The 18,790-nt window shown below is 46.5% G+C and overlaps 1 protein-coding gene across 3 annotated transcripts in view; it reads left to right on the top strand.

The window, feature by feature from the left end:
• Positions 1-18,790, top strand: part of PACRGL (parkin coregulated like) — a 105,261-nt gene that overhangs the window by 30,386 nt on the left and 56,085 nt on the right. For all 3 annotated transcript variants that reach the window (XM_073609408.1, XM_073609394.1, XM_073609402.1), the window contains one exon: positions 9,812-9,902. In XM_073609408.1, coding sequence (XP_073465509.1) covers positions 9,812-9,902 — 91 coding nt within the window. The remainder of the gene's footprint in view (positions 1-9,811; positions 9,903-18,790) is intronic.

The following is an 18,790-nucleotide window of genomic DNA, read 5'->3' as shown; positions in this document are numbered from 1 at the left end:
ATGTGTATGCAAGACAAGTTTGAGCCAACATCCGTCGGAAAAAATCCATGGATTTTGTTGTCAGAATGTCCGATCGTGTGTACGGGGCATTGCAGTGCATTCAGCACACACATTGCAATCTGAATGGACCATTAGGCTCGGTTCACACCTATGCCTTTTTATGTGCATTTTGCAGAAACGCACTACAGTCCATTTAACATAGTTTCCTATGGGACACGTTCACATCTATGCTTTTTTTCAGCGGCTGCGTTTTTGAAAAGGGTCAGGGGCTTTTTTTAAAAGCAAAATGGTGCTTTCTTGGTTCAATAGACTTCAATGAAGAAGCTGCAGAAAAGCATGTAGTGCGTTTTTGCTGCAATTTGCGTTTTGGGTTTTTTAATCTGCCAAACAACAAATTGGGAAAAAAAAAGCATAAGAAATGCAAAACTCATCAAAAAAATTTGCAAAAAATGCGTCGAAAACGCGGGTGCAAAAACATAAAATGCTCCGCAAAAAGCACTGCAGAAACGGATCAAAAGCAAACTGCATGGGTGTAAACCAAGCCTTACACTGTCTAACAATTTGCATTCAAAACAGAGGTTTTAGTTGCACAACATTTTAAAATATATGTATGAGCCGCACTGACTCATCAAGAGCGTTAATGTGACGTCGGCGTGGTGAGACACCCACATTGCAGGCTGCATGCAGGCTTTATAGTGCACTCTTTTTCAGATGCACATGGCCTATGGAGGGACACAGAGCAGACAGGAGCATGTGAGGTGGGAGACACAGGCATTCCCAGGCAACATTTACTTGAGCACCAGACTGAGACTTGGTAGCAGCGGCAGTTGCTGAACTACATTGCTCCATTGCTCAGCAGTCAGTATGGGCAAAAGAGGTACAAATACCCCGAGAAATAGGGGCTCTAGGGGATCTCCATCAGGCTCTGAGGACCCCCCTTCTGCAGCACCTTCCCCCCTGAAGGACCCGTGGAAGCTGGCCAGGGTGAGCCGTCGGGGTCAGGGGCTGCAACTGCTTCTGGCACTTCAACCCCTGTATACATTACTCAGGAGGTTTTTTTCCTCAACCATTAATGGATTAGAAGAAAGACTAGTGGCCTTAATCGCATCTTCACTCAGTGGAAGAAAACGCACTAGGTCCCCCTCTGCCACCCAGGACCCTCAAACAGAGGAACTCTGGGAAAAAGGAGAGGAATCCCCCTCAGAGGATCGGGAGCTAACTGATGACTCCTCTTCTGAGGAATAAAGTGGAGAAGGGCCCTCTTCAGCATCTCAGGAGGAGAAGTTGCTGGGGCAAATTCTTGCTGGACTGGTCCGCTCCACATTTAAGTTACCCATATCTGAGTCAGTTGAAGAACCCTCTTCTTGTTTGGGTTCACTGAAGCCTCCTCAAACTACACATGCCTTTCCTGTTCATAGTGTACTGGAAAAGCTTATTTATCCTGCGTGAGATCACCCAAATAAACATTTTTTTCCTCCTAAAAAGTTTTCAACACTTTATCCTATGGAGGAAAAATTTACAAAGATGTGGGGTATACCTGCAATTGACGCCGCCATTTCCTCCCTAAATAAAAGTCTGACTTGTCCTGTTGACAATGCTCAGATGCTTAGGGATCCAACTGAAAAGAAATTTGAATTCCTGTTAAAAAATGTTTTCTCCTTGGCAGGTTCAGTGGCTCAACCTGCAGTGAGAGCAATCAGAGTCTGTCAATACTTGAGAGACCATGTTAAACAGGTCCTCAAAGTTTTACCTGAACAGCGAGCCCGAGAGTTTGCCAACCTACCAGCGGCTTTGTGTTTTGCAGTTGATGCAATCAGAGATTCTATCCTTCAGACCTCTCGCCTTACGCTTGGGTTGGTGCATATGCGTAGAATCTTATGGTTGAAAAATTGGTCAGCCGAATCACCATGTAAGAAGCTTCTGGCTGGATTTCCCTTTTGTGGTGCAAGGCTGTTCGGAGAAGATTTGGACAATTATATCCAAAAGATCTCTAGTGGGAAAAGCACACTCTTGCCGGTTAAGAAAAGGAGTACACCTGGACCTCGTGGTCAATGTTTAGATACTCCGATGACTTTTCAGTATGGGTCAGGGATGACCCATCCCTATCCACCGGCTAGCCATGCCGGGGTGTCTTCCCCACCTTTTTTTTATCATTCTCTATTTCTGTTCCCACTAACACTCTCACTTCTCTTTTTCCTTTTTTTGCCAACTCTTCTGCATATACTGAACCAAACAAGTAAACAGCTGAATAAAGGTCATATACCTAAAATAGTTCAACGACTTAAATACCTAATATAAGTAAATAAAAGATCACGACAGCATATCAGCCTGATTTGGTAGATCCTTCTGATAATGCCAACACTCAAAACATAAGGGTAAACATATGTTGGATCCCACATGTCTGTTACTCTTCTCATATGTCTAAAGGCTTTGATGTACAATACGAGACTTCGTTGATACACCTGAGACTATGTGCCAAATTGTTTATATAGGTTCATCTCTGATAAAGTTTAAATTCATTGTTCTGTGCATACTATATGTAATGTTCTAATGTAGAACACTTTTTTCTTATGTTAAACTTTTTTCTCTCTAAATAAAATAAGATTGAAAAGAAAAGGAGTAAACGTCCCTCTTTTAAACGTGCTCTGTCCCCAGTGCCAGGAGCATCAGCCTCCAGGCAGTCGCGACGGCCTCCGTCAGGCTCAAGAAATAAACCTCAGAGTCAACCCCAGGGACAAAAGAAGTCCTGGGGGAGGAAGCCTACTAGACAAAATGCTAAAGCCTCTTTATGAAGGAGAGCCCCTGCTTGCTCGGGTGGGGGGAAGACTGCTACAGTTCCCAAGGCTCTGGCAGGAGGATTTCCAGGACAGATGGGTGATCTCCACATTAACTCTAGGTTACAAACTAGAGTTCCGAGAATTCCCCTCTCCTCGTTTCCTCAGATCAAATGTTCCCAGAGACCCAGAGAAAAAGAAGTCTCTCTTTCTAGCGTTCGAGCGACTTTTGTTTCGCAAAAAGTTATCGTGGTTGTTCCCACGCAAGAGCAGGGATTGGGGTTTTATTCAAACCTTTTTACAGTTCCAAAACCAAATGCAGATGTCAGACCCATTCTAGATCTCAAGGATCTAAACCGATTCCTAAAGATACGGTCCTTTCGCACGGAATCAATCCGGATGATAGTCTCCATCCTACAGGGAGGAGAACTTCTGGCATCAATAAACATCAAGGATGCATACTGCATGTACCTATTTTCCCTGCTCATCAAAAGTACCTGCGTTTCGAAGTAGAAAAACGCCACTTTCAGTTTATAGCTCTGCCTCTCGGGCTAGCTACTGCACCTCGGGTGTTTACAAAAATCTTGGCCCCTCTGTTGGCCAGATTAAGGGCCCAAGGTATAACGATAATAGCATACCTAGACGACCTCCTCTTGATAGACCGGTCGGTAGCCCCCTTGGACCAAAACTTGGTCACTACAGTCAATTACCTGGAATACCCAGGTTGGGTCCTCAACTTAGAGAAGTCTTCTTTAAAACCAGTAAGAAGACTAGAGTATTTGGGTTTGGTCATAGGTACAAGCCAGAAGAAGGTATTTTTACCCCAGGCAAAGATCAGTGCCATAAAAGAACTGATTCAGGTAGTCAGGGCAAAGAAGGGTCCCTCTATTCGCCTTTGTATGAGGTTGCTGGGAAAGATGGTGGCTTCATTCGAAGCCGTTCCCTATGCTCAGTTTCATTCGAGACTGCTGCAACACAGTATCCTGTCTGCCTGGAACAAGAAGGTTCAGGTGTTAGATTTTCCGATGCGTCTGTCTCCTACAGTGCGTCAGAGCCTCAGTTGGTGGTTTATACCCGAAAATCTGCAAAAAGGAAAATCCTTTTTACCAGATACCTGGACAGTGGTAACAACGGATGCCAGTCTTTCAGGTTGGGGAGCAGTTCTGGAACAGTCGACTGTCCAAGGGAGATGGTCCAAGACCAAGAGGACCTTACCCATCAACATTCTGGAGATCCATGCGGCGTATCTAGCCCTAAAGGCCTGGACACTCAGGTTACAGGGTTGCCCTGTCAGGATCCAGTCCGACAATCCCACAGCAGTGGCTTATATCAATCACCAAGGAGGCACCAGGAGTCGTGCAGCTCAGGGAGAAGCAAACCAGATCTTAATCTGGGCAGAAAAGCATGTGCCATGCATATCTGCAATCTTCATTCTGGGGATAGAGAACTGGTAGGCGGACTACTTGAGTCGCCGGCAGTTAGTCCCAGGGGAATGGTCTCTTCACCCCGACATCTTCTTGGCCATATGCCAAAGATTTGGGGTTCCGGATGTAGATCTCTTTGCGTCCAGGTTAAACAACAAGATCGACAATTTTGTGTCAAGAACAAGGGATCCTCTTGCATGCGGGACAGATGCGTTGGTGACTCCGTGGCATCGGTTCTTACTGATTCATGCATTCTGCTACTACCACGACTTCTTTGCAGGATCAGGCAGGAAAAGAAGTTGGTACTTCTGGTGGCCCCAGCGTGGCCCAGAAGAGCTTGGTATGCAGAAATAGTAAAAATGACAGGTCACGTCCAGACCTGTTATCCCAAGGTCCAGTGTTCCATCATGCCTTACAAACGCTAAATTTGACGGTTTGGCTATTGAAACCCACACTCTGAAGAGTCGTGGGCTTTCAGGCCCTGTGATTTCTACCTTGATTAATGCAAGGAAGCCAGCTTCCAGAATGATTTATCATAGAATCTGGAAAGCTTATGTCTCCTGGTGTGAATCCAGGGGTTGGCATCTCCAGAAAATATGTAATAGGTAGAATTCTTGACTTTCTGCAAATGGGGTTAGAAATGAAGCTGGCCTTGAGTACCATCAAGGGCCGGGTCTCGGCTTTGTCAGTATTGTTCAATGGCTGCTTGCTTCGCATCCTTTGGTCCGAAGCTTTATACAGGGGGTAACGTGCCTTAATCCTCCGGTTAAGGCGCCCCTAAACCCCTAGGACTTGAATTTGGTTCTGTCAGTTTTACAGAAACAGCCTTTTGAACCAATACGTCAAATTCCCTTGGTCCTGTTGACAAGGAGGTTAATTTTTCTGGTAGCCATTACTTCTGCTAGAAGAGTATCAGAATTAGCAGCTCTTTCCTGTAAAGAGCCTTATTTAATCATGCACAAGGATAGAGTGGTATTGCGCCCTCATCCTAACTTTCTACCGAAGGTGGTTTCAGGTTTTCATCTAAACCAAGATATTGTTCTGCCTTCCTTTTTTCCAGATCCCTGTTCTACGGAAGAAAGGTCACTACATTCTTTGGATGTAGTGAGAGCAGTCAAAGCCTATCTGGAAGCGACTGCTCAAATTCGCAAAACAGATGTTTTGTTTGTATTGCCAAAAGGTCCTAATAGAGGACAGGCAGCGTCCAAAATCTACCATTTTGAAATGGATTTGTCAAGTTATTGTTCAAGCTTATGGTTTGAAACAGAAAATTCTGCCTTTTCAAATCAAGGCGCACTCCACAAGGGCTATTATGGCTATTATGGCTCAAATCTGTAAGGCCGCAACCTGATCTTCAGACCATACATTCACCAGATTTTATCAGGTGGATGTAAGAAGGCATGAGGATATCGTCTTTGGGCATAGTGTGCTGCAGGCAGCGGTACGAGGTCCTCAGGTCTGATTACACCCTAGTTTGTTGTTGTCCCCCTCCCCTCAGATAGCATTGCTCTGGGACATCCCATCAGTAATTACTGAGGCTCTGTGTCCCGTGATGTACGAGAAAGAAAATAGGATTTTTATAACAGCTTACCTGTAAAATCCTTCTTTTTTTGTTTAGGTACATCACGGGACACAGAGGTCCCTCCCCTCTTCTAATAACACTTATATTGCTTTGCTACAAAACCTTCCTCTCTGTTAGCCCCCTCTCCTCTCTGTCAGCCCCCTCTTCTCTCTGTCAGCCCCCATTCCTCTCTGTCAGCCCCCTCTTCTCTCTGTTAGCCCCTGTTAGCCCCTCTTCCTCTCTGTCAGCCCCCTCTTCCTCTCTGTCAGCCCCCTCTTCCTCTCTGTCAGCCCCCTCTTCCTCTCTGTCAGCCCCTCTTCCTCTCTGTCAGCCCCTCTTCCTCTCTGTCAGCCCCCTCTTCTCTCTGTTAGCCCCTGTTAGCCCCTCTTCCTCTCTGTCAGCCCCCTCTTCCTCTCTGTCAGCCCCCTCTTCCTCTCTGTCAGCCCCCTCTTCCTCTCTGTCAGCCCCTGTTAGCCCCCCTTCCTCTCTGTCAGCCCCTCTTCCTCTCTGTCAGTCCCCTCTTCCTCTCTGTCAGTCCCCTCTTCCTGTCTGTCAGCCCCCTCTTCCTCTCTGTCAGCCCCCTCTTCCTCTCTGTCAGCCCCTGTTAGCCCCCCTTCCTCTCTGTCAGCCCCCTCTTCCTCTCTGTCAGCCCCCTCTTCCTCTCTGTCAGCCCCCTCTTCCTCTCTGTCAGCCCCTCTTCCTCTCTGTCAGCCCCCTCTTCTCTCTGTTAGCCCCTGTTAGCCCCTCTTCCAGGTTTGGCAACTTGTGCCTGGGTTTCTGTCCCCTGGAAACCCGGGCACAACTAATATCCAGTCCCTCTGTCTGTGTCCCGTCCTCCGCCTCATAGCTCTGTATTTATTATGTGGCCGGGGCGGCTGTGCGGCGCTCCATATCACAGACCACCGGTGTAGCCTGTCTGTGTAAGAGGCGAGCAGCCGCGAGCTCCGACCGACCTCACGGTCCTCATCTCATGGAGCCTCGGCCTCGCCCTCTTCCTGCTCCACCACAGCTGGGGACCGTGGGAGACGAGAGGTGACAGGGGAGCCCGAGACCTTGTCAGCACAGCGGGATGCTGGAAACCAAAGGTATGATTGCAGCGGCAGCCCCCCCTCCTCTCTGTCAGCCCCCCTCTCCTCTCTGTTAGCCCCCCTCCTCCCTGTCAGCCCCCCTCCTCTCTGTCAGCCTCCCCTCTCCTCTCTGTCAGCCCCCCCTCCTCCCTGTCAGCCCCCCCCTCCTCTCTGTCAGCTTCCCTCCTCCTCCCTGCCCCCCCTCCTCTCTGTCAGCCCCCTCTCCTCTGTTAGCCCCCTCCTCTCTGTCAGCCCCCTTTCCTCTCTGTTAGCCCCTGTCAGCCCCTTCTTTCTCTCTGTCAGCCCCTCTCTCCTCTATTAGCCCCCTCTTCTCTCTGTTAGCCCCCTCTCCTCTCTGTCAGCCCCCTCTCCTCTCTGTCAGCCCCCTCTTCTCTCTGTCAGCCCCCATTCCTCTCTGTCAGCCCCCTCTTCTCTCTGTTAGCCCCTGTTAGCCCCTCTTCCTCTCTGTCAGCCCCCTCTTCCTCTCTGTCAGCCCCTCTTCCTCTCTGTCAGCCCCCTCTTCTCTCTGTTAGCCCCTGTTAGCCCCTCTTCCTCTCTGTCAGCCCCCTCTTCCTCTCTGTCAGCCCCCTCTTCCTCTCTGTCAGCCCCTGTTAGCCCCCCTTCCTCTCTGTCAGCCCCCTCTTCCTCTCTGTCAGTCCCCTCTTCCTCTCTGTCAGTCCCCTCTTCCTCTCTGTCAGTCCCCTCTTCCTCTCTGTCAGCCCCCTCTTCCTCTCTGTCAGCCCCCTCTTCCTCTCTGTTAGCCCCCCTTCCTCTCTGTCAGCCCCCTCTTCCTCTCTGTCAGCCCCCTCTTCCTCTCTGTCAGTCCCCTCTTCCTCTCTGTCAGTCCCCTCTTCCTCTCTGTCAGTCCCCTCTTCCTCTTTGTCAGCCCCCTCTTCCTCTTTGTCAGCCCCCTCTTCCTCTCTGTCAGCCCCCTCTTCCTCTCTGTCAGCCCCTGTTAGCCCCCCTTCCTCTCTGTCAGCCCCCTCTTCTCTCTGTTAGCCCCTGTTAGCCCCTCTTCCTCTCTGTCAGCCCCCTCTTCCTCTCTGTCAGCCCCCCTCCTCTCTGTAAGCCCCCCCTCTCTGTCAGCCCCCCCTCTCTGTCAGCCCCCCTCTCCTCTCTGTCAGCCCCCCTCTCCTCTCTGTCAGCCCCCCTGTCCTCTGTTAGCCCCCCCTCTCCTCTGTTAGCCCCCCTCTCCTCTCTGTTAGCCCCCTCTTCTCTCTGTCAGCCCCTCTCTCCTCTGTCAGCCCCCTTCCTCTCTGTCAGCCCCCTCTTCTCTCTGTTAGCCCCTGTTAGCCCCCCTTCCTCTCTGTCAGCCCCCTCTTCCTCTCTGTCAGCCCCCCTCTTCCTCTCTGTCAGCCCCCCTCTTCCTCTCTGTCAGCCCCCCTCTTCCTCTCTGTCAGCCCCTCTCTCCTCTGTCAGCCCCCCTTCCTCTCTGTCAGCCCCCTCTTCTCTCTGTTAGCCCCTGTCAGCCCCCTCTTCCTCTCTGTCAGCCCCCTCTTCCTCTCTGTTAGCCCCTGTTAGCCCCCCTTCCTCTCTGTCAGCCCCCTCTTCCTCTCTGTCAGCCCCCTCTTCCTCTCTGTCAGCCCCCTCTTCCTCTCTGTCAGCCCCCTCTTCCTCTCTGTTAGCCCCTGTTAGCCCCCCTTCCTCTCTGTCAGCCCCCCTCTTCCTCTCTGTCAGCCTCCCTCTTCTTCTCTGTCAGCCCCCCTCTTCCTCTCTGTCAGCCCCTCTCTCCTCTGTCAGCCCTCCTTCCTCTCTGTCAGCCCCCTCTTCTCTCTGTTAGCCCCTGTCAGCCCCCTCTTCCTCTCTGTCAGCCCCCTTCCTCTCTGTCAGCCCCCTCCTTTGTCAGTTCCCCTCTGTCAGCCCCCCTCCTCCTCTCCCCTGTCCCCCCATACTACACCAGGAGACCTCCCCCCACCCCCCAAAATTACACTGGGAGGCTCCCCACCAAACATTACACAATACATATACACTATATTGTACATTACACACGCCTGCACTATATACACTATATTGTACATTACACACGCCTGCACTATATACACTATATTGTACATTACACACTCCTGCACTATATACACACTATATGGCACATTACACACGCCTGCTCTATATACACTATATTGTACATTACACACTCTGCACTATATACACTATATTGTACATTACACACTCCTGCACTATATACACTATATTGTACATTACACACTCCTGCACTATATACACACTATATTGCACATTACACACGCCTGCTCTATATACACTATATTGTACATTACACACTCCTGCACTATATACACTATATTGTACATTACACACCCCTGCTGTATATACACTTTATTGTACATTACACACTCCTGCACTATATACACACTATATTGCACATTACACACGCCTGCTCTATATACACTATATTGTACATTACACACCCCTGCTGTATATACACTATATTGTACATTACACACTCCTGCACTATATACACTATATTGTACATTACACACTCCTGCACTATATACACACTATATTGCACATTACACACGCCTGCACTATATACACTATATTGTACATTACACACCTGCACTATATGCAATTGGCTACACCCTCTGTTCACCGCTGCGCGTGCCGCATTACTACTCCCCTAGGGCACACAGAGGTGTCCCAGGTATTTTACAATCTCATTGTGTATGCTACAAAAAAAATGCCAAGCCCCGCTGAAGTGTTCCGGTTTGGCTTGAAGAAAAGGTGGCAACCCTAATTTGGGGGTTTAGATACAGTTTTAACATCATAATGCTGGCTCACACGGTCTGATTGTATGATTTACAAAGCTTAGCTAAAATGTAAGATGTTCTCCCTTTTCAACCATTCAAAATGTGAGAAAAATGTATTGAGAAGGGAAATGCTGTATGTGTGTTTCATTTGTGTATGGAGAGTTGGAAATGTATTATGTACAGAATAGTCCTAATCACATGAGTACTTTCTACTGCTCAGGCTGGTCCATGGCTCTGTGAAGCACAAGCTACAGTGGGAGCGACCTCCAGAAACAATACCTTTTGAGCCGCTTCTCATCAACTTAGCCGAGGTAATTTCTTAATCTTTTAAATTGTATATTTATTATGATATAATATAAATAAAATGTATATGTGTATGTGTAATATATATATCTATATATCTATATATATATATCTATATATCTATATACAGTGGGGACGGAAAGTATTCAGACCCCCCTAAATTTTTCACTCTTTGTTATATTGCAGCCATTTGCTAAAATCATTTAAGTTAATTTTTTTCCTCATTAACCACTTGCCGACCGCCTCACGCATATATACGTGAACAAAATGGCACGGGCAGGCAAAATCACGTACCTGGTACGTGATTGCCTTCCCGCGGGCGGGGGGTCCGATCGGACCCCCCCCCCCCCCCGGTGCCAGCGGCGATCGGCTTCGGTCTGGGAGCGTTGAGAGGGGAGGGGAGGGGGAGGCCATCCGATCGTGGCCCCCCCCTCGCGATCGCTCCCAGCCAATGAGAAACATCCCCTGCCTGTGTATAGTACACACAGGCAGAGGATGTGATGTCGTCTCTCCTCGGCTCGGCAGTTTCCGTTCCGGCACCGAGGAGAGAAGACTTCATAGTGAGTGAACACACACACACAGTAGAACATGTCAGGCACACATAACACCCCCGATCCCCCCCCCCGATCACCCCCCAATCACCCCTCCCCCCCCCGTCACATTGACACCAAGCAGTGTTTTTTTTTTTTTTTCTGATTACTGCATGGTGTCAGTTTGTGACAGTTAGAAGTGGTAGGTCAGTTAGTGTTAGCCCCCTGTAGGTCTAGGGTACCCCCCTAACCCCCCCTAACAAAGTTTTAACCCCTTGATCACCCCCTGTCGCCAGTGTCACTAAGCGATCATTTTTCTGATCGCTGTATTAGTGTCGCTGGTGACGCTAGTTAGGGACGTAAATATTTAGGTTCGCCGTCAACGTTTTATAGCGACAGGGACCCCCATATACTACCTAATAAATGTTTTAACCCCTTGATTGCCCCCTAGTTAACCCTTACACCACTGATCACCGTATAACCGTTACAGTTGACGCTGGTTAGTTCGTTTATTTTTTATAGTGTCAGGGCACCCGCCGTTTATTACCGAATAAAGGTTTAGCCCCTGATCGCCCAGCGGTGATATGCGTCGCCCCAGGCAGCGTCAGATTAGCGCCAGTACCGCTAACACCCACGCACGCAGCATACGCCTCCCTTAGTGGTATAGTATCTGATCGGATCAATATCTGATCCGATCAGATCTATACTAGTGTCCCCAGCAGTTTAGGGTTCCCAAAAACGCAGTGTTAGCGGGATCAGCCCAGATACCTGCTAGCACCTGCGTTTTGCCCCTCCGCCCGGCCCAGCCCAGCCCACCCAAGTGCAGTATCGATCGATCACTGTCACTTACAAAACACTAAATGCATAACTGCAGCGTTCGCAGAGTCAGGCCTGATCCCTGCGATCGCTAACAGTTTTTTTAGTAGCGTTTTGGTGAATTGGCAAGCACCAGTGGCCTAGTACACCCCGGTCATAGTCAAACCAGCACTGCAGTAACACTTGGTGACGTGGCGAGTCCCATAAGTGCAGTTCAAGCTGGTGAGGTGGCAAGCACAAGTAGTGTCCCGCTGCCACCAAAAAGACAAACACAGGCCCGTCGTGCCCATAATGCCCTTCCTGCTGCATTCGCCAATCCTAATTGGGAACCCACCGCTTCTGCAGCGCCTGTACTTCCCCCATTCACATCCCCAACCAAATGCAGTCGGCTGCATGAGAGGCATTTTCTTTATGTCCTCCCGAGTACCCCTACCCAGCGAACCCCCCCAAAAAAAATGTTGTGTCTGCAGCAAGCGCGGATATAGGCGTGACACCCGCTTTTTTTTGCACAAAGTTGTCACTAAATGATATATTGCTCAAACATGCCATGGAATATGTGAAATTACACCCCAAAATACATTCTGTTGCTTCTCCTGAGTATGGGGATACCACATGTGTGGGACTTTTTGGGAGCCTAGCCGCGCACGGGACCCCGAAAACGAAGCACCGCCTTCAGGCTTTCTAAGGGCGTAAATTTTTGATTTCACTCTTCACTGCCTATCACAGTTTCGGAGGCCATGGAATGCCCAGGTGGCAACCCCCCCCCCCCCCCAAATGACCCCATTTTGGAAAGTAGACAGCCCAAGCTATTTGCTGAGAGGTATAGTGAGTATTTTGCAGACCTCACTTTTTGTCACAAAGTTTTGAAAATTGAAAAAAGAAAAAAAAAATTTTTTTTCTTGTCTTTCTTCATTTTCAAAAACAAATGAGAGCTGCAAAATACTCACCATGCCTCTCAGCAAATAGCTTGGGGTGTCTACTTTCCAAAATGGGGTCATTTGGGGGGGGTTTGTGCCACCTGGGCATTCCATGGCCTCCGAAACTGTGATAGGCAGTGAAGAGTGAAATCAAAAATTTACACCCTTAGAAATCCTGAAGGCGGTGATTGGTTTTTGGGGCCCCATACGCGGCTAGGCTCCTAAAAAGTCCCACACGTGGTATCCCCATACTCAGGAGAAGCAGCTAAATGTATTTTGGGGTGCAATTCCACATATGCCCATGGCCTGTGTGAGCAATATATCATTTAGTGACAACTTTGTGCAAAAAAAAAAAAAATAAATAAATAAATTGTCACTTTCCCGCAACTTGTGTCAAAATATGAAATATTCCATGGACTCAACATGCCTCAAAGCAAATAGCTTGGGGTGTCTACTTTCCAAAATGGCGTCATTTGGGGGGGGGTTATGCCATCTGGGCATTTTATGGCCTTCAAAACTGTGATAGGTAGTGAGGAGTAAAATCAAAAATTTACGCCCTTAGAAATCCTGAAGGCAGTGATTGGTTTTCGGGGCCCCGTACGCGGCTAGGCTCCCAAAAAGTCCCACACATGTGGTATCCCCATACTCAGGAGAAGCAGCTAAATGTATTTTGGGGTGTAATTCCACATATGCCCATGGCCTGTGTGAGCAATATATCATTTAGTGACAACTTTTTGTAATTTTTTTTTTTTTTTGTCATTATTCAATCACTTGGGACAAAAAAAATGAATATTCAATGGGCTCAACATGCCTCTCAGCAATTTCCTTGGGGTGTCTACTTTCCAAAATGGGGTAATTTGTGGGGGTTTTGTACTGCCCTGCCATTTTAGCACCTCAAGAAACGACATAGGCAGTCATAAATTAAAGGCTGTGTAAATTCCAGAAAATGTACCCTAGTTTGTAGGCGCTATAACTTTTGCGCAAACCAATAAATATACACTTATTGACATTTTTTTTACTAAAGACATATGGCCGAATACATTTTGGCCTAAATGTATGACTAAAATTGAGTTTATTGGATTTTTTTTTAGAACAAAAAGTAGAAAATATCATTTTTTTTCAAAATTTTCGGTAGTTTTCCGTGTATAGCGCAAAAAATAAAAACGGCAGAGGTGATCAAATACCATCAAAAGAAAGCTCTATTTGTGGGAAGAAAAGGATGCAAATTTAGTTTGGGTACAGCATTGCATGACCGCACAATTAGCAGTTAAATCGACGCAGTGCCAAATTGCAAAAAGTGCTCTGGTCAGGAAGGGGGTAAATCCTTCCAGGGCTGAAGTGGTTAATGTACACACAGCACCCCATATTGACAGAAAAACACAGAATTGTTGACATTTTTGCAGATTTATTAAAAAAGAAAAACTGAAATATCACATGGTCCTAAGTATTCAGACCCTTTGCTCAGTATTTAGTAAAAGCACCCTTTTGATCTAATACAGCCATGAGTCTTTTTGGGAAAGATGCAACAAGTTTTTCACACTTGGATTTGGGGATCCTCAGCCATTCCTCCTTGCAGATCCTCTCCAGTTCTGTCAGGTTGGATGGTAAACGTTGGTGGACAGCAATTTTTCGGTCTTTCCAGAGATGCTCATTTGGATTTAAGTCAGGGCTCTGGCTGGGCCATTCAAAAACAGTCACGGAGTTGTTGTGAAGACACTCCTTCGTTATTTTAGCTGTGTGCTTAGGGTCATTGTCTTGTTGGAAGGTAAACCTTCGGCCCAGTCTGAGGTCCTGAGCACTCTGCAAAAGGTTTTTGTCCAGAATATCCCTGTACTTGCCCGAATTCATCTTTCCCTCGATTGCAACCAGTCATCCTGTCCCTGCAGCTGCAAAACACCCCCACAGCATGATGCTGCCACCACCATGCTTCACTGTTGGGCCTGTATTGGACAGGTGATGAGCAGTGCCTGGTTTTCTCCGCACACACCACTTAGAATTAAGGCCAAAAAGTTCTAACTTAGTCTCATCAGACAAAAGAATCTTATTTCTCACCATCTTGGAGTCCTTCAGGTGTTTTTTAGTAAACTCCATGCGGGCTTTCATGTGACTTGCACTGAGGAGAGGCTTCCGTCAGGCCACTCTGCCATAAAGCCCCGACTGGTGGAGGGCTGCAGTGATGGTTGACTTTCTACAACTTTCTCCCATCTCCCGACTGCATCTCTGGAGCTCAGCCATAGTGATCTTTTGGTTCTTCTTTACCTCTCTCACCAAGGCTCTTCTCCCCTGATAGCTCAGTTTGGCCGGACGGCCAGCTCTAGGAAGGGTTCTGGTTGTCCCAAACATCTTCCATTTAAGGATTATGGAGGCCACTGTGCTCTTAGAAACCTTAAGTGCAGCAGAATTTTTTTTGTAACCTTGGCCAGATCTGTGCCTTGCCACAATTCTGTCTCTGAGCTCTTCAGGCAGTTCCTTTGACCTCATGATTCTCATTTGCTCTGACATGCACTGTGAGCTGTAAGGTCTTATATAGACAGGTGTGTGGCTTTCCTAATCAAGTCCAATCAGTATAATCAAACACAGCTGGACTCAAATGAAGGTGTAGAACCATCTCAAGGATGATCAGAAGAAATGGACAGCACCTGAGTTAAATATATGAGTGTCACAGCAAAGGGTCTAAATACTTAGGACCACGTGATATTTCAGTTTTTCTTTTTTAATAAATCTGCAAAAATGTCAACAATTCTGTGTTTTTCTGTCAATATGGGGTGCTGTGTGTACATTAATGAGGAAAAAAAATGAACTTAAATGATTTTAGCAAATGGCTGCAATATAACAAAGAGTGGAAAATTTAAGGGGGTCTGAATACTTTCCGTCCCCACTGTAGATATATCTATATATATATATCTATATATATATATATATAGATATATATATCTATATATATATATAGATATATATCACTGGGCTTGTGGCAACATAAGTTTGTTTTTTCTTTTGTTTTTTATTATTATTTTTTTACAATTTTAATATTTATAATATAAAATATTATTTTTGCCAGCCCTGTTAGGGGGTTTTGGTGAAATATTGGTGGCCTAAACAGAACACTGATGTCTCACTTTTGAGACAAAGAAAGGAGATTAGCGAAATAGGGGGGTCCGGGCAGCAGAAGGAGAGAAACCTGGACAGAAGGGGTTAACATTTACAGGAACTGATCCCCTGTATTTTCCTCCTGCAGCAGCTGAATTCCGGCGGGAGGGAGAGAAGGAGAAGCTGCAGAAGGAAAAGACAGATCAGTTCAAGTAAATGCTGACCGCTGCTCTCCAAGTTCTGGGGGTTGGCATGGAAGAGATGTGTTATACCTCTTACCTGGCCATGATCACGATCAACGGGTTGCCAACCACCGCTCTAGATATAAATAATTATGAGACTGACAATTTAGTGAAAGCTGTCTACACTACTCTGGAGTAACAGGAAGAAAAAGTGTAACTATCCTTGTATGATCGCATGTACCAGGAACTGGATGAGGTGAATGGTCACGTCTTCCCGGTACATAATGTTTTTTCTGAAGGGGGTTAAAAAAGACTGGAAAGCTATGAAAAAGAGGACCGTTCATTTCAAAATCTCTTAGAAGAATATTCCCTTTTGAGGAGAATTAATTAAATGGTCTGGAAAAAAAACAACTAAGTCAGATGCATTTTTTTCCCATGTTTCAGGAAATATTAAATTAGCATTTCAGGACATGGGGGTACTAAAGAATGCTATGGACAAAGAGCCAATTCCCTTTTCAAAAAGGCTTGGGATTCTACTTTGTCAGATTTGAATCCAGCAATAAACTCAACAGTAGTAGCCAGAAATCTGGATTTTTGGCTTTGTCAATCAAAAGACCTCATTGAGGCAGGCACCTCACATTGGGAGTTGTTGGAGATCTTTCCCATGCTGTTAAAAGGTGGGAGTTACATGGCAGACACCTCATCTGAGTCTATAAGGATGTCCGTCAAGTATTCTGCTCTGGTTAATTCAGCAGGGCAAGCTTTTTTGATCAAAACGTGGTTCGGGAACTCAGCATCAAAGGTCAAACTTTGCAGTATCCCTTTTTCAACAGACCTCTTGTTCGGGCCGGGCTTTTGGATAGAACTGCAGATAAGAAAAAGACACTCCCGGTGAAGAAAATGAAGGGGCCTGTGGGAAAACATAGTTTTTGTTCTTTTAGTCAGTCCCAATATACCAAGGATTCTGCTTAGAAAAAATCCTGGAATCCCCAGAAAGGGAAAGGGAAGGAAGGAATTTTGTTGAGGCATCCTGAACAGAATCCAGTGACTACCAGTGGGAGGGAGTCTTCAGGCCTTCCTTTGTATGACATCCAGCACCTTTTAGAAGGTTTAGAACAGTGGTTCTCAACTCCTGTCCTCAGGACCCACTAACAGGCCAGATTTGCAAGATAACCGAAATACATCACATGTGATATCATTTGCTGCTCAGTGATTGCAGTATTCTAGTCTGCGTCTCCACAAGGTAATACTTAAAATCTGGCCTGTTAGTGGGTCCTGAGGACAGGAGTTGAGAACCACTGGTTTAGAATGTCATTGCTCAGGGCTACAGGTTATAGAGTTTTCAGAAGTTCCTCCAAGGAGAATTATTGTAACTTTAGCTTTCAGGGAACTGGGAAAAATCCCTAGCTATAATATCTCTTCTGGAAGAGTTGATGCAGCAGGGAATTGTTTTCTGGTACCAGGAGGAGCAAGGATTATATCCCCATGTGTTTGTAGTGAAAAAAAAAAACATCTGGGAAGTTTTGTTTAATTCTAAACCTGAAGATTTTGAACAAATCCGTTTGTTACAAACATTTTCAGATGGACACAATTTTTTCAGTGAGGAATTTACTTACCTCATGCTGCTTCATGGTGTTAGTTGATCTGAGGGATCTATATTTTCACATTTCCATATACCAGAGTTTGCATAGACATCTTTGCCTAGTGGTCAGAGTGACAGTATTTCTCACCTTCAATTCAAAGCTCACCCTTCTGGGTTGTCCCCTGCCCCAAGAATCTTCACAAAAGTGATGGCAGGAGCCCTAGGTCTTCTGAGATTGAAAGGGATTATGATTTGGATGATCTTCTGCAGTTTGTCAGTGCCAGGGAACAGTTGGTGGCTGATTTACAGATGACTCAGGCTCATCTTGAGAATTTAGGTTTGCTGCTGAACATGCAAAAATCTGGTCCCTGCTTAAAGTGGAACTTCGGTAATTTTTTTCAACTTTCCATCTAATAAATATTCTGCCCTTGTTGTTTTAACTTTGGGTAGTAAAACATTTTTTTTCTGCCAGTAAATACCTTATACAGTCCACTTCCTGTTTCTTGTCTGGTAAAAAGCCTAGGGTTATGACATCACACACGGCTCTCTCTCACTCTCGTGAGAGTTTGTCAGGAAGGGAGGGGGGATGAGTCATAAGAGGGGCAATGAGAACTGCAGAGCTGGAGGTGTGCCTCTGTGTAAATCGAGGAAGTGAACAGACAGCAGCTTCAGCTGCCCACATTTAAAATTATTGCAGCCAGACTTAGTGGAGGGAGATTTCTGAAGCATATTTGGCAAGTACAGAATCACAGTATATATAAAATCATATGCAAAGTGGTTGGAGGGAAGCTTCAGAATGGCAAATGTGTTTTTATTTCAAATTATGTTAGCAGACTGCAGTTCCTCTTTAAGTGGTCAGATTTTTGGGGTACACAATACGCTTGGTGCAGGAAAATATCCTTCTCACAGTAGAAAAAATAGAGAAAATACAAATGGCTTTTAAACCTATTCAGTCCAATCAGTTAGTGTTGGTGAGGTCAACCATTTCGGCACTGGGCCTGCGCATAACTTCTATGCCAGCAGCTCAGTGGACTCGTCTGCACTCTCGCCCACTTCCGCAGTTCATACTGCTGAAGTGGGATCATCGACAGTCACTGGAGAACACCATGGTGAAGGAGAGATCAGGCCAACCTTACCAAGGGTTTGCTGTGGTTCATAACACCAGTTAAAAGTCTGATGAAAGACGCAAGTGCCTTGGGTTGGGGGGCCCATCTGGAAGGTCAAATAGCCCAGGGTTCGTGGTCAAAACAGGAGGACATCCACTTGGATAGAATTAAAATCAGTAGTCCTGGCCCTCCTCTTTTTTTTAGAGGTCTCTCCAGGGTCACCACATCCAGATTCTCTTGGACAATGCTTCAGCCGTATACCTACATATCAGAGCAGGGGGGGACCAGAAGCAGTACTCTCCTAGCCTTGAGAGGGCAAATTCTGAAATGGTCAGAAAGAAATCTAGCCTCCCTAACAGTGGTCCACCTAAAGGGGAGTTTGAATCAGCTAGTAGACTTCTTAAGCAGAAAGTGGGTTCTGAAATCAGAAAGGATCCTTCATCAGGAGTACTTTAAAGAACCACAGTCTTTGGGCCCCAGATGTGAGAAGGTGTGTGTGATCCAGTACTTTGGAAATTTCAGGGCATTTCAGGAGGGCCGATGCCTTGTTTGTCCTATTTTCTGGAGGCCATAAAGGTCTAAAAGCCACTAAGGGCATTCTTGGTAGATGGCTAGGTTTGACCATCCATCAAGGAAGCATTTGCAGCATCGGGTCTAGAGGCCCCAGATATTAGTA

Source organism: Aquarana catesbeiana, linkage group LG01 (genome assembly GCF_042186555.1).
Source record: "Aquarana catesbeiana isolate 2022-GZ linkage group LG01, ASM4218655v1, whole genome shotgun sequence".
Taxonomy (NCBI): Eukaryota; Metazoa; Chordata; class Amphibia; order Anura; family Ranidae; genus Aquarana; species Aquarana catesbeiana.
Note: the sequence above shows the minus strand (reverse complement) of the source record. Positions and strands in the feature narration are given on the sequence as shown.